The 26,857-nt window shown below is 50.0% G+C and overlaps 1 protein-coding gene across 1 annotated transcript in view; it reads right to left on the bottom strand.

The window, feature by feature from the left end:
- The window catches only part of SENP3 (SUMO specific peptidase 3), a 38,646-nt gene extending 12,570 nt beyond the window's left edge, over positions 1 to 26,076 (bottom strand). Inside the window, exons 1-6 of the mRNA XM_079951866.1 lie at positions 25,939 to 26,076; positions 20,292 to 21,295; positions 11,732 to 12,013; positions 7,827 to 7,938; positions 4,809 to 4,956; positions 2,865 to 2,912 (exon numbers count right to left, since the gene is read on the bottom strand). Of these exons, the coding sequence (XP_079807992.1) occupies positions 2,865 to 2,912; positions 4,809 to 4,956; positions 7,827 to 7,938; positions 11,732 to 12,013; positions 20,292 to 21,282 (1,581 nt within the window). The 5' untranslated portion in view covers positions 21,283 to 21,295; positions 25,939 to 26,076. The remainder of the gene's footprint in view (positions 1 to 2,864; positions 2,913 to 4,808; positions 4,957 to 7,826; positions 7,939 to 11,731; positions 12,014 to 20,291; positions 21,296 to 25,938) is intronic.
- Between the last annotated feature and the right edge of the window lie 781 nt (positions 26,077 to 26,857).

Raw genomic sequence — 26,857 nt, 5'->3', positions numbered from 1 at the left:
TTCTCGCTCCATAAGACACACTTTTTTCCTCCTAAAATCTAAGGGGAAATGTCTGTGCGTCTTATGGAGTGAATGTGTGGTCCCTGGGGCTGGGGGAACCTTTCCGCTGCTCCCCGACCTGCTCTTTGGGGCTGGGGCAAAGCCGGGCTTTCCCCCATCGCCAGCGCCACAAGCTCAGGGAGCAGCAGGAAGGCTGCTCCTTTCGCTGAAGCCTTTCCTTTCGCCTCTCCTTTCGCTGAAGCCAGGAGAGTCCTGCTCTCCTGGCTTCAGCGAAAGGAACCCGAAGCCTCCGGAGCGCAGCGGGAACTCCCGCTGCGGTCCAGAGGCTTCGGGTTGCCTTCACTGAAGGCGAAGGCAATGTGGGAGAGGGAGAGCTGCACAGCCCCCCTTCAGCGAAGCGGGAGGAGAAATGGAAGGGGCTCCGTTTCTCCTGCCGCTTCACTGAAGGGGTGCTGCACAGAGAGGGGAAAAATTATTTTCTTTTTCGCCCCCTCTAAAACAAGGTGCGTACAGTGGTGCCCCGCAAGACGAATGCCTCGCAAGACGGAAAACCCGCTAGACGAAAGAGTTTTCCGTTTTGGAGGTGCTTCGCAAAACGAATTTCCTATGGGCTTGCTTCGCAAGACGAAAATGTCTTGCGAGTTCCTGCGGGTTCCTGCGCTAAGCCGTCAATGGGTTTGCTTCGCAAGACGAAAAAAACGCTAGACGAAGAGACTCGCAGAACTGATTCTTTTCGTCTTGCAAGGCACCGCTCTACTATGGTCGGTTGCGTCCTATAGAGTGAAAAATACCGTAATTCATTCCAGAGGTCCGTTCTTAACCTGAAGCACCACTTTAGCTAATGGGGCCTCCTGCTGCTGCTGTACCGCCAGTGCACGATTTCTGTTCTCATCCTGAAGCAAAGTTCTTAACCCGAGGTACTATTTCTGGGTAAGCGGAGTCTGTAACCTGAAGCGTCTGTAACCCGAGGTACCACTGTACATCGCTTTGAGCTCCTTTGAGAAAAAGATGGTGCAGGTAGCGACCGATTTGCTTGGGGGTAACGTTCCGGAACCCCTCTCACTTCTGGGTTCAGTGCGATGTGCGTGCGAGCAGTTGTGCATGTATTGGACACGCCTAAAAAGGTTGCTGCCTGCATATAAATGTACCGTATTTTTTGCTCTATAAGACTCACTTTTTCCCTCCTAAAAAGTAAGGGGAAATGTGTTTGCGTCTTATGGAGCGAATGCAGGCTGCACAGCTATCCCAGAAGCCAGAACAGCAAGAGGGATTGCTGCTTTCACTGTGCAGCGATCCCTCTTGCTGTTCTGGCATCTGAGATTCAGAATATTTTTTTTTCATGTTTTCCTCCTCCAAAAACTAGGTGCGTCTTGTGGTCTGGTGCGTCTTATAGAGCGAAAAATACGGTAGATACTGTAAATAATAATAAAGAGGTTTGCAAAGGCTGCTGCAAGTTGGCAACCGTTCCACGAGCACCACCAAGTGGTGATAATGGAGAACGACAGCTGCTCGGGTCCATCGGCTCAAACTGTCTGCAACCTTTCCAGATCCAGCACCCTCTTTTTAGTGCAGGATGGCACCTCGCATAATCCCACAGGCCGGCCTTTCTCCACTCGCCTCTTTTAGTCTCTCCCTGTCGTCCTCCTCCTTTCTCATGGCCACAAAGAGGATGAGGTGGGTGCTGCTCCTAGCGTGACTCGCCAGAGAGTTCAGGTCACCTTCACCTGCTGGAAGAACAAAGCTCCCTCTCTCTTGGTCCGCGCCTAACTGAGCACGGGGCTACTTCAGCAAGGAACTAACTTCAAACTTCTCCTACAGGCGGCCATGACGGCCACCAGCTTGGATGGTCTTAATTGGACAAAATCATAGGGGGCGAGGCTATCATTTCATCACACTTTTTGTAATTTGGTTGTAAACTTCCCTGAGATCTATGGGTGATGGGGCAGTTGTACAAATTTAATAAATAATAACCAGCCGCAATGGCTGTGTCCTGTCGGAGGCAGTAAACGCCCCTGAATAGCAGGTCCTGGGAATCGCAAGCAGGGAGAGCACCGCTGTTCCTGCTTGTAAAGATTCCCTTTCAGGCATCGTCTGGTTGGCCACTGTGAGAACAGGATCCTGGACTAGACGGGCCACGGGCCCGATCCGGCGGAGCTCTTCTTATGAACACATGGCGAAGGGCCTGTTAGCTCCCTCCACACTGGGTCTCCACACTGTCTTTAACCCCCCCCCATAAGTGAAAAATTATTATTGTTGTTGTTGTGAAAAATTGTTGTTGTTGTTTTGTTGTTGTTGTTATTATTATCGCTCGAAGTAATCGCTTCGATTACTTCAATTCAAAATCCTTTATTAGGCATAACACACCAACAAACAAACAAACATCATATACAACCTGTGTAAAATACGGGCACAGCAAACACAATTTATCCCAGTCCTATTCTTAACTTACTTCGCTCGAAGATTAAAGGTAAAGGTAAAGGTACCCCTGCCCGTACGGGCCAGTCTTGACAGACTCTGGGGTTGTGCGCCCATCTCACTTAAGAAGCCAGGGGCCAGCGCTGTCCGGAGACACTTCCGGGTCACGTGGCCAGCGTGACATCGCTGCTCTGGCGAGCCAGAGCTGCACACGGAAACGCCGTTTACCTTCCCGCTGGTAAGCGGTCCCTATTTATCTACTTGCACCCGGAGGTGCTTTCGAACTGCTAGGTTGGCAGGCGCTGGGACCGAGCAGCGGGAGCGCACCCCGCCGCAGGGATTCGAACCGCAGACCTTTCGATTGGCAAGCCCTAGGCGCTGAGGCTTTAACCCACAGCGCCACCTGCGTCCCGCTCGAAGATTACTGGGAGGTTCATAGCGATGCTCACCTTGTCTGGCACTGTGTCCATGACGAGATCCCCATACATGTTCATTACCTGCCCAGAAAAAAAGGAGGCAAATAGGTTAGGGGTCAACAGACAAGATTTCTTTGTGGTCAGGAAAAAGGACTATGTTCACACATGTGGTGGGAATGTAATCTGGTTAAGGAATATTGGCAAAAGATTATAAAGGTAATTTCTGGACTATTTCAAATAAACATAGAAGTTAATAGGGATTTGTTATTTTTGGGAATACTGGGAGATAACCAAGAGTAATAAGCAAGAGTTGTACAAGATTATTATTCTAGCTGGAATGGCAGTTATTGCTCTGGGATGGAAAGAAAAGGCCAAATGGAATATGGAAAAATGGAATGATTATGTTTTTGAATATTCGCACAGATAGTGGTAGAGGATAGATGGGAAAATAAATGCCAAAGAATCACAAATAAATGGGCTTTTTGCAGGAACTGGATAGAAAGGGGGGAAGCCAACCCTAACATAAAAGCTCGAATGAACAGACTGTGTACATGGATAAAGAAATGAAGAAGGAAGGCCTGACCGGGGGGGGGGGGGGCGGGGGGCGGGCTGGAGTGGGGAGGGAGGGGAAATGGAAAAAAAAAAGTAAACCAGACAAGATTTCTTTAATCTCCTCCATCTCCTCCTCAAAGGAAACGGCAGGACCCCTTGCTAGGCTCCACCCTCCAGATTTATTATGCCAGCTAGCAATCATATGTCCATTCATAGCGATATAAAAAAATCTGGAAATTGATTATTGAATTCTCGATACAGGTTTTGTTTCAGCGTTGATTGCTTTTAGCCTTTCACGTAGAATGTATCCGGCCTGGTTTTGGTGTTTCTGCGTTTTGTGACTCTCCTGCCTCCCCTCCTTCGCTGTGTTCCTTATTTCTCCTGATCTGACCTCAAGAGAGGCGCAAGGAACACGGCCAGCCAGGATGTTTTGCTATTTCTGCTCTTGAGTGAACATCGGGGGGGGGGGGATGATCCAGCATCTCATCTTGAAGATATTTGACAGGGCAGTAAGATAAGGGACTTGGCTGTCAATAGCCCCTACTGAAGGCCTGGTTGCCAAGGCGATGGGGGTTAAAGTGCGACAGTGCGACAGTTTTGGGGCACCCCAAGGAAACCGATACCAGTGTGGAGTCAGATATTTCACACCCCATGATCAGTGAACTTCCTTGATGGAGGATGTTTTATGACTCTTTGTGTGTTGTGTAGAAGTACCTCATATAAGCTTTGTTACAAATTTGTTCGTAGAAGTCCTTTCTAATCGGGGGTTCACTGAACAACTGGTTGGGAGAGGGCTGCCGTAATGCCTGCATCAGAGTTCCTACAGATCAGGGAAACTAAGGCCCGGGGCCTGGATCCGGCCCAATCGCCTTCTAAATCTGGTCCGGGAATCAGCCTGTTTTTTACATGAGTATAATGTGTCCTTTTATTTAAAAATGCATCTCTGGGTTATTTGTGGGGCATAGGAATTACAGTGGTGCCCCGCAAGACGAACGCCTCGCAAGACGGAAAACCCGGGTTTTCCGTTTTGGAGGCGCTTCGCGAAACGAATTTCCCTATGGGCTTGCTTCGCAAGACGAAATGTCTTGCGAGTTCCTGCGGGTTTTTCCCCCTTCCCCCCCCCTTTTCCTAAGCCGCTAAGCCGCTTATCAGCTGATCCGCTAAAAGCCGCTAAACCGCTAATAGCGCTAATCCGCTAAGCCGTCAATGGGCTTGCTTCGCAAGACGAAAAAACCGCTAGACGAAGAGAATCGCAGAACGGATTAATTTCGTCTTGCGAGGCACCACTGTAGTTCATTTCCCCCCCAAAAAAATATAGTCCGGTCCCCCACAAGGTCTGAGGGACAGTGGACCGGCCCCCTGCTGGAAAAGTTTGCTGGCCCCCTGGATCAGGGCTTCTAGCAGCCACAAAAAAGCGCAGCCTACCTGGTCGTTGAGCCAGTTGGGCCCATAGAGGGTCTGAAGGTCGTCCATGGTGACCACGTGGCGCTTATAAGTGACCCGGAAGGTCCGAACCATGGCATTGCCCGGCAAGCGCTGGTAGGACTGCATCAGTTGGTTGACCATGCCTTTCCTGCAAGATCCGGAGAGAGAGCAACAGAGGAGGGATCACCGTGAGAACAAAAATGCCACGGGGGACAGCTCTGAGAATTTGGGTATACAGTGGAACCTTGGTTCTCAAACGCCTTGATACTCAAGGCGGCAGCTAAAAAAGCGGCAGCTCAAAAAGCCAATGCAATTCTGGGCTGCATCAATAGGAGTATAGCATCTAGATCAAGGGAAGTAATAGTGCCACTGTATTCTGCTCTGGTCAGACCTCACCTGGAGTACTGTGTCCAGTTCTGGGCACCACAGTTCAAGAAGGACACGGACAAACTGGAACGTGTCCAGAGGAGGGCAACCAAAATGGTCAAAGGCCTGGAAACGATGCCTTATGAGGAACGGCTAAGGGAGCTGGCATGTTTAGCCTGGAGAAGAGGAGGTTAAGGGGTGATATGATAGCCATGTTCAAATATATAAAAGGATGTCACATAGAGGAGGGAGAAAGGTTGTTTTCTGCTGCTCCAGAGAAGCGGACACGGAGCAATGGATCCAAACTACAAGAAAGAAGATTCCACCTAAACATTAGGAAGAACTTCCTGACAGTAAGAGCTGTTTGACAGTGGAATTTGCTGCCAAGGAGTGTGGTGGAGTCTCCTTCTTTGGAGGTCTTTAAGCAGAGGCTTGACAACCATATGTCAGGAGTGCTCTGATGGTGTTTCCTGCTTGGCAGGGGGTTGGACTCGATGGCCCTTGTGGTCTCTTCCAACTCTATGATTCTATGATTCTATGATTCAAACGCCTTGGTTCCCAAACACTGAAAACCCAGAAGGAAGTGTTCCGGTTTTCGAACATTTTTCGGAAGCTGAACATCCAATGCGGCTGTTAGCTATTGTTTCCGGGGTGCCTGCACCAATTAGAAGCTGCGCCTTGGTTTTCGAACATTTCGGAAGTCAAACAGACTTCCAGAACAAATTAAGTTTGGCGCTTTTGTTTCTGCTATTTATTTTGCGTTTTTGAGACTTTTTCGGTTAATTTGTTTTTGTGACACTGTGGAACCCAGTTCGGCTACTGATTGATTGTGTGACTGCGGAAATGGATAAAAGCCCCCCATCCAAAAAATTACTATTATCAGCGAAGGTAAGAAAAAAAATTAGTTTTAATTTTTATCATCCACAATACTGCCTTATTCATTTTATAGTACAGTGGTACCTCGGGTTAAATACTTAACTCGTTCTGGAGGTCCATTCTTAACCTGAAACTGTTCTTAACCTGAAGCACCACTTTAGCTAATGGGGCCTCCTGCTGCTGCCGCGTCACCAGAGCCCGATTTCTGTTCTCATCCTGAAGCAAAGTTCTTAACGCGAGGTACTATTTCTGGGTTAGCGGAGCCTGTAACCTGAAATGTATGTAACCTGAAGCGTATGTAACCCGAGGTACCACTGTACAGTGCGTCGATTATTGCTTTCACTTTATGGATCAATGGTCTTGTTAGATAGTAAAATTCATGCTAAACTGCTGCTTTAGGGGCTGTTTTTAAAAGCCTGGAACGGACTGATCTGTTTTGCATTACTTTCCATGAGAAAGTGCGCCTTGGTTTTGGAATGCTTTGATTTTGGAAGGGACTTCTGGAACGGATCAAGTTTGAGAACCAAGGTACCACTGCACGCAATATTCATGTGCGTTCCCTAACCCTTGGAAACAAACGCCTGTAAGATGCAAGTCATGTTGTAAACAAAGCAGAGTCTTAACCGAAGCCAATCCGGGAAGTCGGGTCTGTAAAATTACTAATCCCTGGGCATCAGGTGCCCACCTTAGCCCCAGGCGCTGAAAGAAACAACCCAGGCCTCCTGATCGAGCTGCTCACACTCAGCTTTAAAGCCACGTGGAGCCTCGATTTCTGGAGACTGGGTGCCCTCACCCAGCTCTCTCTGCCACCCCCCTGCCTGGTGTGATGGCCTGGGAATCTGATTCAGAAGCTGAACCTGAGGAGTCCCAGCCTGCACAGGAGTCCCCGCCTCCAGGGCCGGCTGAGCTGGGGCAGGAGCTTGAGTCTGAAGGGCCTGCACCTGTGCCGGATCCTCAGGAGCAGGAACCAGGTGAATCCACTCTGGCTCCGGAGGTGGTTGAGGACTCAGTGCCTACAGGTGAGTCTCCCCCTGGGTCCAGTAACCCTCCAGCCTCTCCTGAGCTGCAGAGGCTCAGGGCAGAGAGGTGGAGGGAACTGGGTTCTCACAGGAGGAGTGCTCGCCTCCAGGCCAGGAGAGGTGGGTCACCTGTGGGCCGGGACCGCCCCTGGCCTCAGAAGGGATAAAGGCCGGTCAGCCCGGTCCCAGGTTGCGGGAGCAACGACGTTGGAAGCCTGTTTCTGCCAGCACCCAGACCTGTTTTCCCGGAGTTCCCGACCATGCCCAGCTTCTTGCTTTTTTAATTTTTTAAAAATAATATTTATTCCAGTTTTAAAAATTACAAAAGAAAACACTAGATTAAGCAAGAAAAAACAAGACAATACATCACCATGAATACAGACAAGCAAACAATAATAAAAAAACCCCCAGAAAAATACAAACAATTAAGAAAAAAAGAAAAAAGGAAAGGAAAAAAACAAATCAAACCTTCCCATAACTTATTTTCCATTTGCTTGTTTCCTTGACCTCCTCACACCTTCCTTTTTTGTATTCTAGTTCAATTAGATATTTCAGCAAATCCTTTCCATCTTTGTTTCTATCCTAATAATTTATCTTGCTTTGGACTCTGCTTCCCCCTTGGTGGACAGTCTCCAGACCCTCGACCCAGGACCGGACTTTGACCACACCTCACGGTAACCCCCCGGGACCAGCGCACCTGGAGACAGAGTGGAAGGGGAAGGAGTCGAATTCCCCCGAGTGGGAAGAGAGGCCCTACCTCTGGGGCGTAGAAAACTCCTGCTGGAAGATGTCCTCTAGCTTCTCCACGACTTCGTCCACGCTGATGGGGATGAGGCTGCCGTACGTCTGCAGGAACTCGTCCAGGATGTCTGGCAGAAACGACAAGAGGAGAAACCTGAAGCCACGGGAGCCTGGCAGGATTAAGGGAGCCAAGCCACTGAGTTTATTGTGGGGAGGTATGGATGGGCACTGCTTGGGCGCCCTTGAGAACAGCCTGGAGGTGCAGAAGTCAGTTTTCAATATTAAAAGGAAGTAGGCTCTCTGTCACCTTGCCAACAAAGGTCCGTATAGTAAAAAGCTCTGGTTTTCCCAGTAGTGATGTATGGGAGTGAGAGCTGGACCACAAAGAAGGCTGATGGCCGAAGAACGGATGCTTTTGAATTCTGGTGCTGGAGGAGACTCTTAAGAGTCCCATGGACTGCAAGAAGATCAAACCGATCCATTCTGAAGGAAATCAGCCCTGAGTGCTCACTGGAAGGACAGATCCTGAAGCTGAGGCTCCAATACTTTGGCCACCTCATGAGAAGAGAAGACTCCCTGGAAAAGACCCTGATGTTGGGAAAGATGGAGGGCGCAAGGAGAAGGGGACAACAGAGGACGAGATGGTGGGACAGTGTTCTCGAAGCTACCAGCATGAGTTTGACCAAACTGCGGGAGGCAGTGGAAGACAGGAGTGCCTGGCATGCTCTGGTCCAGGGGGTCACCAAGAGGCGGACACGACTAAACGACTAAATAACAACAACAACAAGGCTCTCTGTGGATGGGAGACAGGGCTGTGTGTGTGTGAATGTCTCGCTATGAGGTCATGTCCCGCAGAATTAAAACGGAACCTCTTGAATTCCAAATCCCGACACCATATTCTATTATTGTAGATTTGTTATTCAATTACTTTCTGCGTGCGTTGATCTTAAATTATCATTGCTTATTTTTCTTATCAATAAATTTCTTTTTTTCGTAAACCACTCTGAGGGCTGTTCCGGGCGGGCTGTTTTCCTTTTTTACCATCCGTCAGTCTGTAAATTTTATGGCACAGATAAATGAAATTAATTTGTGTTTTACGTAAGAGCCCTGCTGAATCAGGCCAATGGTCCTTCAGCCCGGCATCCTGTTCTCACAGCGGACACCCAGACGCCCCAGTGGGAAACCTTTAAGCAGGATACGACCCCAAGAGCAAGTCTCCCCTCTTGCGTTTTCCAGCAACTGGCCTTCAGAAGCATCGCTTCCTCCAGCTGTGGAGGCAGAGACACAGCCATTCTGGCTAGCAGCCATTGATAGCTCTCTCCTCCTCATTGAATTTGTCTGGACCTCTTAGAAATCCATCCACATTTGCTGGCCATCCCTCCTTCCTGGGGGAGAGGATTCCACAGTTTGACTGCGTTGCACGAAGGACTTCATTTTAGCTGTCCCGTTTTACATGCCATCAAATTAGAGCGGACGTTGTAGTCTACACAGGGAACAAAACTACAGTGGTGTCTCGCAAGACGAAATTAATCCGTTCCGTGGGGCTCTTCGTATAGCGGTTTTTTTGTCTTGTGAAGCAAGCCCACTGACAGCGTAGCGGATTAGCGCTATTAGCGGTTTAGCGGCTTTTAGCGGATCAGCTGATAAGTGGCTTAGCGGCTTAGGAAAAGGGGGGGAAAGGGGAAAAAACCCGCAGGAACTCGCAAGACATTTTCGTCTTGCGAAGCAAGCCCATAGGAAATTCGTTTTGCGAAGCGCCTCCAAAACGGTTAACCCTTTCGTCTAGCGGGTTTTCCATCTTGCGAGGCGTTCGTCTTGTGGGGCACCACTGTACAGATCCAGCCCTGGTCCAAGGCACAGATCCTCATGAAGCTTCAGGATTATTATTATTATTTAACCCGAGGAGAGCAGAACCACCAATAAACAACGGAAGACAGCTGTGGGCATGAGAAGTGATCCAGGAATTGGTTGTTTAGCGGGGGATCCCTTGAAAATAATTTCAAGACCCTTGGAGCTGTGTTTTTGCATTATGCTAAAGCTAAACACAGGGACGCGGGTGGCGCTGTGGGTTAAACCACAGAGCCTAGGACTTGCCGATCAGAAGGTCGGCGGTTCAAATCCCCGCGACGGGGTGAGCTCCCGTTGCTCGGTCCCTGCTCCTGCCAACCTAGCAGTTTGAAAGCACATCGAAGTGCAAATAGATAAATAGGTACCACTCCGGCGGGAAGGTAAACGGTGTTTCCGTACGCTGTTCTGGTTCGCCAGAAGCGGCTTAGTCATGCTGGCCACATGACCCGGAAGCTGTACGCCGGCTCCCTCGGCCAGTAAAGCAAGATGAGCTCCGCAACCCCAGAGTCGGTCACGACTGGACCTAATGGTCAGGGGTCCCTTTACCATTTTTAAAGCTAAAAAGCCCTGAAGCTGTGATCTGTAGTGTTCCGTCAATGGAGACAGATTTGATTTAGATGGGAAGGAGATAAGCCCCTTAGGGTGTGTGGGTGTGGGTGCAATTTTAAAAGCATCCATTTTAAAAGAAATTGTGTGTGTGTGCGTTCCCTTTTGCACTCTCCCCCTTCCCTGACTTCCATGCCTTCCTCATTTTCTGCCTCTATTTCCATTCCTCCAGATTCCTCCCCCTCTCCCCTCTTGGCCACTGAGCTTCCTGTTCTTGGGTTCTCTTCCAAGCCTTGGAAAGCACGGTCTGCTGAAGGAGGAAGTGGGAGGAAGAGGAAGAGAAAGAGAGTGCGCGCTTTGGTCTTCCAGCGTCCTTCTGTAGTTCTACGTGCTTTTTTTGTGGGGAAAAGTTATTGCCCTCACCATATCATGTGAGCTGCTGGGGGAGGAGATCAGATGGGGCCAGGGGAAGTCCTAAATACACAATCCTGTTTTTTATATTACAGTGGTGCCCCGCAAGACGAATGCCTCGCAAGACGGAAAACTTGCTAGACGAAAGAGTTTTCCGTTTTGGAGGTGCTTCGCAAAACGAATTTCCCTATGGGCTTGCTTCGCAAGACGAAAATGTCTTGTGAGTTCCTGCGGGTTTTTTCCCCTTTCCCCCCCTTTTTCTAAGCCGCTTATCCGCTAAAAGCCGCTAATCCGTCAATGGGCTTGCTTGGCAAGACGAAGAAACCGCTAGACGAAGAGAATCACGGAACGGATTCTTTTCGTCTTGCGAGGCACCACTGTACTGTATTTTTCGCTCTATAAGATGCACTTTCCCCCTCCTAAAAAGTAAGGGGAAATGTGTGTGCATCTTATGGAGCGAATGCAGGCGGGAGGCTCTGCTCAGCGCTCCCTTTAAAGAGCTGTGTGGAGCAGGTGTGCGGCTCCTGGGGGCTTTTCCCCGAGGAGGAAGAAAGCTGCAGAGATAGCGCAGGATAGTGTGCACCCCGGAAATGATCTCTTTCAGCTTCTGCCTTCTGGAAGACGGTAAAGGGTTATTGAGACTAGGACTAGCCGCAGGAGAAACAGTTTCTATCCAAATGCGATTTTGGTTTTAAACGCAGTGTAAGGCAGTCTCTATGGGAGTATATTGTATTTAATTAAGGGGTATCAGAGATTTTAGGGGGCTAACCAAGCTGGGATAGCAGGCTTGTTGGTTTCTGAATGTCTGATGCAGATTTTCAATTTTGTTGTTCTGTATGGGACAATGACAATAAAGATTATCATATCGTATCATAGCCGAGGGTAGCGAATGCTGCTAAGAGGCCTAAGGAAACTAACCAGACAGGACTCCCCCACGGCCCCCAGAGCACCCAAGGCTGTTTCCCTCCTCCAGCTGGGCCTGAAGCCAGATTGAAGCAACCACCACTGTCCAAGACAGTCTAGGGACAATAGCCTTGACGATCCCATGTGGGGGGGAGAAGGAAGGGACTGTTTCATCTGCTTGCCCACCCACGCATTTCGGCCCCCTCTCCTTACTGTGGACACATGTGATGTGTTCTTCTCTCAGGGGGCTGTGCTGTGCTGCCTTCTCGTCGGGCCTCTCTTGGCTGCCTTCGGTGGCCAGGTCGCCTTCGAGCCTGATCCCGGAAGGATCCAGCGGCCTGTCCCGGGGCCCCTGGAAAAGCTCCTCCGCCGCGTGGCCCCCGATGCTACAGACGTTGCTGATGAGGATGGTGGCGTCCGTGACTCCAGGGAGGGAGCAGAGGTCGCCATCGGGAGTGAGGGAGGCAAAGCCGTTGGGGAGGGCGTCCATGGGGCCTGCAGCGCGAGAGAGAGGCGGGAGGGTTTCAGAGGCCTCGCAGTGACCCACATACGTTAATAGCAGCACCCCCCCAAAACTACTACACATTTCGGAAAGCGGTTTCTCCACCCGTCTCGTGAGATATCGGCGCCAAGCTTGGAGCAACGAGGTGGGGGAGACTGTTCTCATCAGTGTTTGGACACTGCCCCAACCCAATTTGAACCAAGACGATTCCAAACGATTTTGACACCTCTGAGGTTATCATCGACCAAGATGGTGGGCTGGAAAGTTCAGGGCTGCACTGATTTTTAACCAAATATGAAAATAAACTACCGTATTTTTCGCTCTATAAGACGCACCAGACCACAAGACGCACCTAGTTTTTGGAGGAGGAAAACAAGGAAAAAAATATTCTGAATCTCAGAAGCCAGAACAGCAAGAGGGATCGCTGCGCAGTGAAAGCAGCAATCCCTCTTGCTGTTCTGGCTTCTGGGATAGCTGCGCAGCCTGCATTCGCTCCATAAGACGCAAACACATTTCCCCTTACTTTTTAGGAGGGAAAAAGTGAGTCTTTATAGAGCAAAATAGGGCTGTGCACTGGTTTGGTAGGAAGAGGAGCTCTAACCTCAGAACTAGGGGTGGGAGGCCAGAAAAACCAACTACTGCCCCCATTTGTCCAGTGCTGAGGGTCAGGCGACCTCTCATCTATGGCCCCCATGGTAATGGAAGCTGGTTGATTCGGGAACAGATCCTGGCCAGGTATTCTCCAGGTAAGTGCCATGCACAGCCGTAGAAACTAACAAATTACATTATCTACAGTGGTGCCTCGCAAGACGAAAAGAATCCGTTCCACGATTCTCTTCGTCTAGCGGTTTTTTCGTCTTGCGAAGCAAGCCCATTGATGGCTTAGCGGATTAGCGCTATTAGCGCCTTTTAGCGGCTTAGCGGATCAGCTGATAAGCGGCTTAGAAAAAGGGGGGGAAGGGGGGGGAGGAAAAAACCCCCGCAGGAACTCGCAAGACATTTTCGTCTTGCGAAGCAAGCCCATAGGAAATTCGTTTTGCGAAGCACCTCCAAAACGGAAAACCCTTTCGTCTAGCGGGTTTTCTGCCTTGTGAGGCATTCGTCTTGAGGGGCACCACTGTATTTATAAATCTCAGGATTCCCCCCCCCCTCACCCCCAGAATTCCTGGGCAATGCTGGGCACTTTCCGATAGTTTTTTGTTGTTTTGTCTTTTTGCTCTGCACTGGATGCCTCTTAAGATTTGATTGGCCTCTGCCTATCCTGGGAGACAACAGAGGAGGACTTAACCAAATTTCTCATGACTGTTCCTGAGATCAAAGACCAGGTTTTTTTAAACTGTGTTCGGATGCAACTGGGCGCCATTTAGATGGCAGAGAGAAATTCGAAATGGGAGTCTCCTTCCGGCAACTCCTGGAGCCAAGCTGGTGCCGAATGTCTTGCTCTGCTTTTCCTTTGGGAAAAGTGAGAGGGGGTCTTGTCGTCTGGGAAGCGAACTTTTCAAAGTTGCACTGATCCTAACCACCAACTCTGAAACTGCAATGATTTCTTAGATCTCTGGTACGGTACCTGCTGCTTAAGAATATAGGGAAGAAGTTGCCTTATTACTCAGACAACTGATCCATCTAAGCTCAGTAAGATTTACTCCTAGGGAAAGCAGCTCTCAAGAGCAGTGTTTCTCAGACTTGGGTATGGACTACGACTCCCATCATCCCTGACCGCTGGTCCTGCTAGCTAGGGATGATGAGAGCTGTAGTCCCAACTAGTGATGTGAGGTGAGAATATTCTCGAGAATGAGAATATTCTCTGCTAGAAAATTCTCCGGAGAATATTCTCCACAAACTATAAATTCTAATGTAAGATCCAGTTTTACAACCCACATTGAAAAAACTAGTAAATAATAAGTCAAGCTGTAATAAAAATTTAGACCTCCTATGAGCCTACTGTAATAATATTTCAAGTTTAATGCTATAATATTGTCGTTTCAAATTTAGGCCTACAACCACAGTTTTAGAACTACTTAAGTATTTGCAGTAGGCCCACTGTACTATGTTTCCCGTGCAATGCTACAATTTTTGTGCTCTTTTATATAGCCGGTGCAGGGACGCGGGTGGCGCTGTGGGTAAAACCTCAGCGCCTAGGGCTTGCCAATCGCATGGTCGGCGGTTCGAATCCCCGCGGCGGGGTGAGCTCCCGTCTTTCGGTCCCAGCTCCTGCCCACCTAGCAGTTCGAAAGCACCCTCAAGTGCAAGTAGATAAATAGGTACCGCTTTATAGCGGGGAAGGTAAACGGCGTTTCCGTGTGCTGCGCTGGTGCCGGCTCACCAGAGCAGCTTCGTCACGCTGGCCACATGACCCGGAAGTGTCTCCGGACAGCGCTGGCCCCCGGCCTCTTAAGTGAGATGGGCGCACAACCCTAGAGTCGGACATGACTGGCCCGTACGGGCAGGGGGACCGTTACCTTTATATAGCCGGTACGATTGATATTATGATGGTCATTTCAAATTTAGGCCTATCAAAGAATGTGAATTCACTGCGTTGCCCCATTGAATAGAAGTATCCGTACAGTTTTTGGTTGCCATCTGAACAAGTATGTTAACTAATTATATAATTTTCAATGCATTAAAATGAATACAGTGGTGCTTCGCAAGACGAAATTAATCCGTTCCATGAGTCTCTTCGTCTTGCGGTTTTTTCATCTTGCGAAGCACGGCTATTAGCGGCTTAGCGGCTATTAGCAGCTTAGTGGCTATTAACAGCTTAGCGGCTTTAAGAAAAAGGAACAAACTCGTAAGAACTCGCAAGATGTTTCGTCTTGCAAAGCAAGCCCATAGGGAAATTCGTCTTGCGAAGCACCTCAAAAAACGGAAAACTCTTTCGTCTAGCGAGTTTTTCATCTTGTGAGGCATTTGTCTTGCGGGGCACCACTGTATTCTCCTATTTTAACTGAAAATTCTCTAATATTCTCATTAATCGAGAATATTCTGCAAAGGATTATTCTTGAGAATTTAACATCACTAAGTCCAACAACCGCGGGAGTTTGAGAAAACCTTGCAGTGCCTTGAAGGGGGCCATCTTTCCCAGTCCAAATTTGAGGTGCTACAGATTGAACCTGAAACCTTTGCCATGGAAAGGAAGTTCAGGGGCACTACCACTGAGCTTGTCATCAGCACTCTCCACCTGGTACCTGCCTAAGGAAGAGGAAGGAGAACAACACCCCTTCTCCATCGAACTGGCCAGAATAGACTGCCACCTTGTCTCTGCGGAATAGAACAATCCTGAATTATAAAATAACACAATTAGAGATTGAGGAGGCCATTCAGAATATGCAACTGGGCAAGTCTCCAGGGCCAGATGGGCTTACCTCCAAATATTATAAGACATTGAAAGACTATTTGATACATCCATTAATGGAGGTTTGCAATGAAATTATGGAGGGGAAGAAGGCACCGGAGTCATGGAAAGAAGCTTTCATCACATTGATACCCAAACTAGAAACTGAAAAGACACAACTTAAGAATTACCGCCCCATCTCCCTCCTAAATGTGGATTACAAAATATTTGCAGACATTTTAGCAAGTAGATTTAAAAAAGTTTTAAATGAAGTAATTCACAAGGATCAGGCAGGCTTTCTCCCAGGTAGACATTTGTTTGCAAACACAAGGAACATTATTGATATTTTGGAACTCTTGCAAACAAACATTAATACAAAAGCAGTCTTGATATTTATAGACGCGGAGAAGGCCTTTGACAATATCTCCTGGAAGTTTATGAAGAAAAATTTGGAAGGAATGGGAGTGGGGCGGGGGTTCTACAATGGGATAGAGGCAATTTATTCAGAGCAAAAGGCAAAACTGATAGTTAACAATGTGGTGACAGAAGAGTTTAGAATTGAAAAAGGAACACGACAAGGTTGCCCTATATCCCCTTTGTTATTTATATCGGTCCTAGAAGTGCTCTTGAATATGATCAGAGGAGACCGGTTGGTGGAAGGTATCCAGGTCGGAGCGAAACAATATAAACTGAAAGCGTTTGCAGATGATCTAGTTTTGACCCTACAGGAGCCAGAGCCTAGTACTAAAAGGGTATTGCAACTGATTTATGAGTTTGGTCGAGTGGCGGGATTTAAACTTAATAAGCAAAAAACCAAGGTTTTAGAAAAAAAATTGACTTCTTCAGAATCAGAAAGGTTTCAGAAAGAGACAGAATTAAATGTGGTTAAAAAAGCAAGATACCTAGGGGTAAACATAACAGCGAAGAACAGGAACTTATTTAAAGACAATTATGAAAAATGTTGGTCTGAAATTAAAAGGGATCTAGATGTTTGGTCAAGATTGAAACTTTCTTTGACAGGACGTATTGCTGTTATTAAGATGAATGTATTGCCAAAAATGTTGTTTTTGTTTCAAACTTTGCAGATTGTGGACAAAATGGAGTGTTTTGGGAGGTGGCAGAGAGATATTTCAAGATTTGTCTGGCAGGGCAAAAAGCCCAGAATTAAGTTTAAGATATTAACTGATGCTAAAGAAAGAGGGGGCTTTGCCCTGCCAGACCTAAAGTTGTATTATGAATCAGCAGCTTTCTGCTGGTTGAAAGACTGGCTACTTCTTGAGAACACTGATGTTTTAGATTTGGAAGGATTCAACAATGCGTTTGGGTGGCATGCATATCTGTGGTATGACAAGGCTAAAATACATAAGAATTTCAAGAACCATGTTGTCAGAAAAGCAGTATTTAATGTCTGGTTGAAATATAAAGACTTATTGGAAAACAAGACCCCAAGGTGGTTATCACCAATGGAGGCTAAGGCCCTGAAAAAACTCAATATGGAGGCCAAATGGCCGAAATATTGGGAAATAATAGAAAAAGATGGAGATAACTGGAGGTTGCAGAGTATGGAGAAAATAAAAGATAAAGTGCGAGATTGGCTACATTATGCTCAGATTAAAGAAGTTTTTAAGTTGGACAAAAAGATAGGATTCCAGGTGGAAAAATCAAAGTTAGAAACAGAACTGTTAGAACCCAGCTCTAAGATACTTTCAAGAATGTATAATTTGCTGTTAAAATGGAATACACAGGATGAAACGGTCAAATCAGCCATGATAAAATGGGCACAGGACATAGGGTACAACATCATGTTTGCTGACTGGGAAAAGTTATGGACCACAGGTTTGAGATTTACGGCATGTAATGCCTTGAAAGAAAACATTATGAAAATGATATACAGGTGGTACATGACTCCAGTCAAGCTTGCAAAGATATACCATGTGTCTGATAATAAATGTTGGAAGTGTAAAGAAGCTGAAGGAACATTCTTTCACCTCTGGTGGACTTGCCCTAGAGTGAAGGTTTTCTGGGAAATGATTTATAATGAACTGAAAAAGGTATTTAAGTATACCTTCCTTAAGAAACCAGAGGCCTTTCTCTTGGGCATTGTTGGTCAGAGCGTGCAAAAGAAGGATCGAACCTTTTTTATGTATGCTACAACAGCAGCAAGGATACTCATCGCTAAAAGCTGGAAAACTCAAGAATTACCCACACTGGAAGAATGGCAGATGCAACTGATAAGACTATATGGAACTGGCGGAGATGACTGGCAGAATCCGAGACCTGGGAGAAGAACTGGTGGAGGAAGACTGGAAGAAATTTAAGGACTATCTACAAAAATATTGTAAATTGTATGAATGTTAAGAAAGATGTAAGATTAGCAAAAACATGGATTCAACAAACTAGTTATAAAGAATATAAATTTAAATTTAATTGGAAGACGAAAAGATAAATTTTGGATAAGTAACATTTTATGATTAAGTTTCAATAAGAGTATGTTAAATCCCAAAATTTGAGATATTAATATTGGAAAATTATATGAATTAGGTAAAGGTACCCCTGCCCGTACGGGCCAGTCTTGACAGACTCCGGGGCCGTGCGCCCATCTCACTTAAGAGGCCAGGGGCCAGCGCTGTCCGGAGACACTTCCGGGTCACGTGGCCAGCGTGACATCGCTGCTCTGGCGAGCCAGAGCCGCACACGGAAACGCCGTTTACCTTCCCGCTGGTAAGCGGTCCCTATTTATCTACTTGCACCCGGAGGTGCTTTCGAACTGCTAGGTTGGCAGGCGCTGGGACCGAGCAGCGGGAGCGCACCCCGCCGCAGGGATTCGAACCGCCGACCTTTCGATCGGCAAGCCCTAGGCGCTGAGGCTTTTACCCACAGCGCCACCTGCGTCCCTTTATATGAATTAAACCAAGTTAATAATTTGCTGGTAAAATTTATGAGTTTAGAAAGCAGGAACAAGGGTTGTGAGGAAGTCCAAAGATGAGTATGAAATGTGGATATTGGAAAAGACTGTGTTATCATCTATGTATTTTATTGTTAAACTAAAATTTAATAAATATTATATAAAAAAAAGAATAGACTGCCACCTGCCTCCCCTTCATCCCATTCACAGGCATCCTGTTGGTCTTCGCAACAACTGCGTAAACAGATGTGCCTTGTCTCCTCTGCCGTAGCATCTATAAACACCGCATTTTCCGCTCTATAAGACGCACTATTTCCCTCCTAAAAAAGGGGAAATGTGTGTGCGTCTTATGGAGCGAATGCAGGCTGCGCAGCTATCCCAGAAGCCAGAACAGCGAGAGGGATCGCTGCGCAACGCCTCTTGTTCTGATGCCTTCCCAGCGATGCATGATGAGGGATGGACGGGAGCCCTTATGGAGCCCCTTCCGTCCCTCATTCTGCTTCGCTGGGAAGCCAGCAGACCAAGAGGCGCTGTGCAGCTCTCCCTCTCGCTCTGGTGGGTTCAGCAGAGCAGCGCAGCGCCTCTTCACTGAGAGCCAGTGTGGTGTAGTGGTTAAGAGCAGTAGATTCGTAATCTGGGGAACCGGGTTCGCGTCTCCGCTCCTCCACATGCAGCTGCTGGGTGACTCTGGGCCAGTCACACTTCTCTGAAGTCTCTCAGCTTCACTCACCTCACAGGGTGTTTGTTGTGGGGGAGGAAGGGGAAAGGAGAATGTTAGCCGCTTTGAGACTCCTTTTGAGACTCCTCCGCTTTGAGACTCCTTTGGGTAGTGATAAAGCGGGATACCAAATCCAAACTCTTCTTCTTCAGCGAAGCAAGGCTCCCTAAGGGTGTTGCTTCGTCTCGCCTGCCTCCTCCGACCCTAGGCAGCCAGTAGATCCAGCTTCCCCAAAGGGGCGGACAGACTGGTGGCCCCTTAGCCTAATCTTCCCTCCTCCTTACTCTTCAACATTTGATTCAGAATATTTTTTCCCTTGTTTTCCTCCTCTAAAAACTAGGTGCGTCTTATGGTGCGAAAAAATACGGTATCTGGTGGAAACAGGGAGCAGAGGGGCAAGCGGCGTTCCCAGAGGCTCACCTAGTGAGCAGCCGGGGCAGGATTTGAACTCGGCACCATCCAGCTTCACCGTGATGCTAGCTCACATCGCGCACAAACATGGTGGAAAGGCACACCAGTTTAAAAAGCCACAGGCAGTTATTTAAAACTGCGGCAGGCCAGGTCTGCCCTCGGCAGTCATGCCTCAGTGGGAGAGAAGGGACTGGGAAGGATCTTTGCATTGGCTTTTCCCAGCTCCATCCGGCACCTCCCGCCCCTGTACTGTGCCAGTAGAGCGTCTCCACCCCCATCGTTCTGCCCGGACACTGAGGTCCAGCCCCGAGGGCCTTCTGGCAATTCCCTCGCTGCGAGAAGCAAACCTACAGGGAACCAGACAGAGGGCCTTCTCGGTGGTGGTGCCCTTCCTATGGAACACCCTCCCACCAGATGTCAAAGAGATAAACAACTACCTGACATTTAGAAGACATCTGAAGGCAGCCCTGTTCAGGGAAGTTTTCAATGTGTGACATTCTAATGTATTTTTCATCTTTGTTGGAAGCCGCCCAGAGTGGCTGGGGAGACCCAGCCAGATGGGCGGGGTACAAATAATAAATTATTATTATTATTATTATTATTATTGGAAGAACTGTTTGGAAAGTTTATTTTCCTCTTCCCTCCCTGCCCCTCTTTCCTTGTGTGCTGCGTAGTTGTGTGTTTTTGTTAAGAGTCTAAGCCTGCAGTTAGGGTCTCGTTCCGATTGTGCGCAAACTGCTCTGGGAGCCTTTTTTGGCCGAGGAGCGGGGTGCCGACGTGCCAAATAAATACACGAATAAACAAGAAACGCAGCACGCTACACATAATCCACACAGCGCTAGCTATTAGCCAGCCACCACAAACACCAGGAGGGGTCAAAGGGCAGCGGTTAAACGTGAGCTTTACCTCCGTCTCCATCCAGGCTGTGCTCTGCCTCTCCGCCCTTTCTAGTCCTGGGGGAGGCATGGGCCCCTCCGCCAGGGTACTTGAGCAGGCCGGCGGCTTCCTCCTCCAGCTCGGCGGCTCCGGGGTCTTTGTCGAAGCTGACCCTCTGCAGCTCCACGTACTGAGGGTAGGGCGAGGCGTCGTCCATCAGGGCCCCCAGCAGGCTGAGGCGAGAAGAGGCCGGAGGGGGCGAGGACGACGACGACGCAGGGAAAGCCCCGTCCAAGTCGTAGTCCAGGTGGGGCTCGGGAGGGCGGGGCTTGAAGCGGGCGGGGCGGGGCCTGCGCTTAGCCCCACCCCGGCAGTTCTCCTCCCGCAAGGGGCAGCTCTTCTTGTAGAGCGGGAGGTGGTCGTCGTCGGGCTGCGAGCCGGGCGAGAGGGACAGGGACGACTGGGCCCGCTTTGCCCCCGCTGCTCCCCCTCCCCGCCGGCGCCCCCTGGAGGCCATCTTGCCCCACAGCTTCCAGTGGAAAGCCAGGGAGGAGCTCTTGGCGTAGAGGAGCATGCGGAAGGCCCGCAGGGCACGCCGGCGCTGGCGGCGGAAGCAGCGCGACCTTGGCGCCCCCAGAAGCTGCGGGCGCCTCCGGGAGCCGGCCCCCGCGGCCACGTCAAAGGGCCAGGCCCGGCCCCCGCTCCGGGGGACCTTCGCCCTGCCGGCTTTGCTCTGGGCTGGGTGGGAGGGGCCCACGCCGGCCACCTCCCAGCCGGACATGCAGGGGAGGTCCCACCGCCCTTCTTCCTCCTCACTGGCCGAGGACGAGGGGCTGAAGCCCAGAGGCTGCTTCTTCGCGTAGGCCAGGCGCCGGTTCCCCTCGAAGCAGCCGCCGTGCTTGCGCTCCGGCTCACCCCACTCTTGGGAGGAGCGGCACAGCTTGTCCCGGTGCACCGTGGGGTCGCGGAGGCTGGGGGACGGGCCCCCCCAATACTTCTCGTCTTGAAACATTTCCTTCATGGTGCCGACGCGGCTGCGGGGGGAGAGAGAGAGAGAGAAAGAAAGAAAGGAAGAGCTGCGTTAGGGTCATGGGAGAAGAGTAGGAGAGGCTTCTGAATTGTGAAAACCAGAGATGGAGATACCAGTATACCTAAAGGAGCGTCTCTACCCCCATCATTCAGCCCAGACACTGAGGTCTAGCACCGAGGGCCTTCTGGCGGTCCCCTCATTGTGAGAAGCAAAGCTACAGGGAACCAGGCAGAGGGCCTTCTCGGTAGTGGCGCCCACCCTGTGCAACGCCCTCCCATCTCATGTCAAAGAGATAAACAACTACCTGACATTCAGAAGACATCTTAAGGCAGCCCTCTTCAGGGAAGTTTTTAATGTATGACATATTGGTGTATTTTTGGTATTTGTGGAAGCCGCCCAGTAGCTGGGGAAACCCAGCCAGATGGGTGGGGTACAAATAATAAATTATTATTATTATTATGGAGATGGCTGCTTGTTTAGCATAGTGTGCATGACTAGCGTCAGGCACAGACAGGAGACATTGTACAGAACGCAGAAACACTTAGGTGGACGTAAGACCCAGTTCCTGCCTGGCCCTTCCCGCTTGCCTTCAAGCAACCTTTCCAAATATCTTTGCATCCATGAAGACTAGACAGTGCTTTAATGCGTTTAAGAAAAACCACAAACACCAAAGCACGTCGGAAGCTGGACTGCGTACCTCCTAGACTACCCTTCCTGCACGGGTGGTGGCTGAGTGGTTAAGGCAGTGGGCTGGGCTCTGCGAGCATGGGTTCGAATCCCATCCTCGGTGTACACTGGCAGTTACGTTTTGAGGGCCAGTGTGGTGCTGTTGTCAAGAGTGTCAAGACTAGGAGCTGGGAAGGACCAGGGTTCGAATTCCCACTCAGCCATGAAGCTCTCACAGGGTGACTTTGAGGAAGTGGTTGCCTCTCGGCCTAACCTCCCTCACAAGGTTATTGCAGTGATCCAGCAGGGATGGGGAGAACAATGCATGCTACCTTGAGCTCCTGAGAGAAAAAGTTTGTACAGTGGTGCCTCGCAAGACGAAAAGAATCCATTCCGCGAGTCTCTTCGTCTTGCGGTTTTTTCGTCTTGCAAAGCAAGCCCATTAGCGGATTAGCGCTATTAGCGGCTTAGGGGCTTAGCGGATCAGCTGTTAAGCGGCTTAGCGGATCAGCTGTTAAGCGGCTTAGCGGATCAGCTGTTAAGCGGCTTAGCGGATCAGCTGTTAAGCGGCTTAGCCGCTTAGAAAAAGGGGGGGGGGGGAGGAAAAAAAACCCGCAGGAACTCGCAAGACATTTTCGTCTTGCGAAGCAAGCCCATAGGAAATTCGTTTTGCGAAGCACCTCCAAAACGGAAAAATAACAAAATAAATAACAAAAAGTTCAGATAACTCAATGCCTTTTTTCTTCCCTTTCAAAGCAAGGAAGAACGTTTGCCCCTGAAGATATTTGCACAAAGCTATCTGTAACATGTGACTCCAGTTTAAGCCAGCGTTTGGGAATTTGTTCCTCCATTTTTCTTCTTCTGCATCTCAAGTGGGGGTAGGCACACAGTTCCCAATACTGATTCCTGGCTCGCATGTTTCAGGCAGATTAGGAGAAAAGCTTTCCACACACCTGAGATGGCCTGGCATTCCCCTGCCAACTGGAGTGCTTTCTCATTATACCTGGCTGGCTTCACTCAGTGTGGGTGTCACATCTCGTGACAGAAGACTCCGCTGCCAAAGAGGGAGCTGAACAAGACAGTCCCTAAACCAGGGCTGGAAAACTCCTGAAATATCTGAATGCGCAGGAGCTAGCAGCAAAAGTTGTATGGGCTTCCCGGCTCAATGAACGCCAACCTCCCCCCCCCCCAGGCAAGGGGGCCACTACCTCATTATTCACTTAGTTACAGGACAGATAAGAGAAAGGACTTCTTCACGTAGCACATACTTAAACTATGGCACTTGCTCCCGCAGGAGGCGTTGATGGGTCACAAACCTAGATGGCTTTCAAAGAGGATTGGACAAATTGATGGAGGTGGAAAGGGTTATGGATGACTAGTAGCCATGATGCCTCTGCCCTGTCTCCTTCTGAATACCAGCTGCTGCAAACCATTGGAGGAGAGTGTGCTCTGATGTTCGGGTCCTTGTTTTGGGTTTCCCACAGGCATCTGGTTAGCTGCTATGAGGATGCTGGACTAGATATGGTCCTCTTTGGCCTGATTTAGCAGGTGCTTCTTATGCCATGCAAAGGGGGTAGAAGAATGCAGGTTCAAGAGGACATCGTAGAAAACCGAGGGTTTGACACAAACCTCAGTTTGCCGAGTGAAGTGTAACTCGGGAAACTGAGGTTAGTGTCAAACCCTCAGTTTTCTGCAAAAGCCAGTACGGTGGTTACATACATTTCAGGTTACAGACTCCGCTAACCCAGAAATAGTGCTTCAGGTTAAGAACTTTGCTTCAGGATGAGAACAGAAATCGTGCTCCGGTGGCGCGGCGGCAGCAGCAGGAGGCCCCATTAGCTAAAGTGGTGCTTCAGGTAAAGAACAGTTTCAGGTTAAGTACGGACCTCCGGAACGAATTAAGTACTTAACCCGAGGTACCACTGTATAGGAGAGTGTAACTCCATCTCTCTCTCTCTCCTATAGTGGCTTTCAATATGGGAATAAGGCAGGGAGGGCAAAGTGCAAAGCAGAGAGGAAACCAAATCGTACCGTCTTGCCATTTACTCTGACTGACAGTGCCTTGCTCTGGCGGAGACATCCGGCCACCTGAGAGTCTTTTACCTGCAGATGCTTAAGACACCAAGTTTTCTGAATGCAAAGGACCTGCTGTCCCATTGTGGTCCCAACTAGAAGGTAGTAAAGTGCCCAACTCAGACCTTTGGGGGGGCTTCATCCAGCTCAGTACTCTGACTGGCAGCAGTGACATTCCATCATTTCAGGCAGGAGCCTCTCCCAGCCTTACCTCAAGACGCTGCTGGAGACCAAACCTGGGACCTTCTGGACCTGCACTACCCCCGAGCCAATTCCCTTTCCCTCCAGAAGTGTGCACTTTGGCACAACAACACACAGGAACTCTCAGTTTCCTAAGAACGGAAGAAACGCCTGCTGGATCACCCTCACAGCAGCTGAGCAGATGAGAAACCCGTAAGCAGTACGCAAGTGCAGTGGCGGCCTTCTCCCCTAAAGTAGTTTCCAGAAACAGCATTCAGAAGCATCGCGGCCTTCAACTATGGAGCCGAAGCAGTAGCCCTCCTGCCATCAACACAGTCCTCTCCTCCCGGAGGGTCCTTCCTCCTCTTGCCTGGAGACGCCGCTGGTGGCTGAACCCAGAACCTCCTGCATGGAACCACAGAATGGTAGACTTGGAAGGGACCCCCAGGGTCATCCAGCCCAACCCCCTGCAATGCGTGCAGAGCAGGTGCTCTAACCACTGCCCCACCATGCCCTCTTCCCCTTCACCGAGCAGCAAGCAGATATATATACACACAGTGGTGCCTCGCAAGACGAAATTAATCCGTTCCGCAAGTCTCTTCGTCTAGCGGTTTTTTCGTCTTGCGAAGCAAGCCCATTGATGGCTTAGCAGATTAGCGCTATTAGCGGCTTATCGGATAAGCAGATAAGCGGCTTAGAAAAAGGGGGGGGGGAGGGAAAAAAACCCCGCAGGAACTCGCAAGACATTTTTGTCTTGCGAAGCAAGCCCATAGGAAATTCGTTTTGCGAAGCGCCTCCAAAATGGAAAACCCTTTCGTCTAGTGGGTTTTTCGTCTTGCGAGGCGTTCGTCTTGCGGGGCACCACTGTATATATGTGTATATATATATATATAGTGAGCGAGAGAGAGAGAGGTAAAGGAACCCCTGACCATTAGGTCCAGTCGTGGCCGACTCTGGGGTTGCGGCGCTCATCTCGCTTTATTGGTCGAGGGAGCCGGCGTACAGCTTCCAGGTCATGCAGCCAGCAGGACTAAGCCGCTTCTGGCGAACCAGAGCAGCGCATGGAAACGTTGTTTACCTTCCCGCCGGAGTGGTACCTATTGATCTACTTGCACTTTGACGTGCTTTCGAACTGCTAGGTTGGCAGGAGCAGGGAACGAGCAACAGGAGCTCACCCCGTCATTGCGGGGATTCGAACCGCCGACCTTCTGATCGGCAAGTCCCAGGCTCTGTGGTTTAACCCACAGCGCCACCCGCGTCCCATATATATATATATACACACACACACATACATATATATATAATATTTCTTCTCCAGACACAAACAGGCCAAGTTGCCCTGCCACCCCCCACCCCCTGCCCAGTCCTGCCCCCTGACCTCCCTCAGCCCTTTAAGAAGGGGGCGAGTCTGGCAGGGACCTCCTGATTGCCAGGGAATGTAGGTGCTGCAACCAGAGTCCCCAGGAGACCCCCTCGGGGTGGGGGGTGGGGAGGGGGCGTGGCTGGGGAGCGTTGGTGGGGGGGGGAGCCCAATACAAAGAGGGGGAGGGGAGGGGGCGTGGCCGGGGAGATAAGCGGGTGGGTTAACCTGGGCGAGGTGTGGGGCAGCCGCAGAGGACGACGGGAAAGGAGGGTTGGGGGGCGAGGGGAGGAGGGTCTGGCGGTGAGGGAGGCCGGGGAGGCCCAGGGACGGGAGCCGGGCCCTCAGCGCGCGCCGGGGCGCCTCACCTTGTCCCGCAGCGGGGAGAGAGGCGCGGGACGCGGCAGAGGCCTCTCTCTCACGCCTCGCCTCCCAGCGCCGCCGCCGCCGCCGCCGCCTCCTTCCCTCAGGAGCCGCCGCGGCTGCCGGCGCCGCCCAAAGGCGTCATCAGCCGGCGTCGGGGCGGGGCCACGCCGACGGAGGAGGGCGGGGCGGGGCAAGGCCGCGTCACCTCTCCTTGCCCAGCGACGTCACGACGCACGCCTCAGCATCCGGGCATTTCTGCCTCAGTCCTGGCATAAACGGTTCCTCGCGGAGGAATTGCGGATTCCGACCAGCGTCGCTTTCTTTACACGTCGCCGCTGCCGTAAATCCTGAGGCGGCGGCGCTGTCGGACTACGACTCCCGTCATCCCTCGCGGCTTCCCGCTGAGGCCGACGGGAGCTGTAGTCCATCAGCGTCTGGAGAACGGGGGCCCCTAAAAGAAAACAAAAATATAAATATAAATGCGACAGGAGCGTAACAATCCCACATACGGAGACAATATCTAGTATTCCAGAAGCCGGCTTCCCTCAGCCCGCTTGCCATCCAAGGGCCTTTCGGACTACAACTCCCGTCAGCCCCTGGGAACCAGCACACCTGCGCTGGCAGGGGCTGTCGGGAATTGTAGTCCAGAATCCTGTGGAAACTATTACATATTATTAATTATATTTGTATACCGCCTTTTAGCTGAGGACCTCAGGTTTAAGGGTTCGCAGCATAACCAAGTTTGTTAGGGGTGCTAGGTGGGGTGAACTACAGTTCCCAGAATTCTTTGGGGGAAAGACTTGGAGACCCAGGGGTGGCCAGGGCAATGTTGGGGCCAGAGAACTGACCATTGTGTACCTGTTGTTGTTGAGTCGTTTAGTCGTGTCCGCCTCTTTGTGACCCCCTGGACCAGAGCACGCC

Source organism: Podarcis cretensis (genome assembly GCF_951804945.1).
Source record: "Podarcis cretensis genome assembly, chromosome: 13".
Classification (NCBI taxonomy): domain Eukaryota; kingdom Metazoa; phylum Chordata; class Lepidosauria; order Squamata; family Lacertidae; genus Podarcis; species Podarcis cretensis.
Note: the sequence above shows the minus strand (reverse complement) of the source record. Positions and strands in the feature narration are given on the sequence as shown.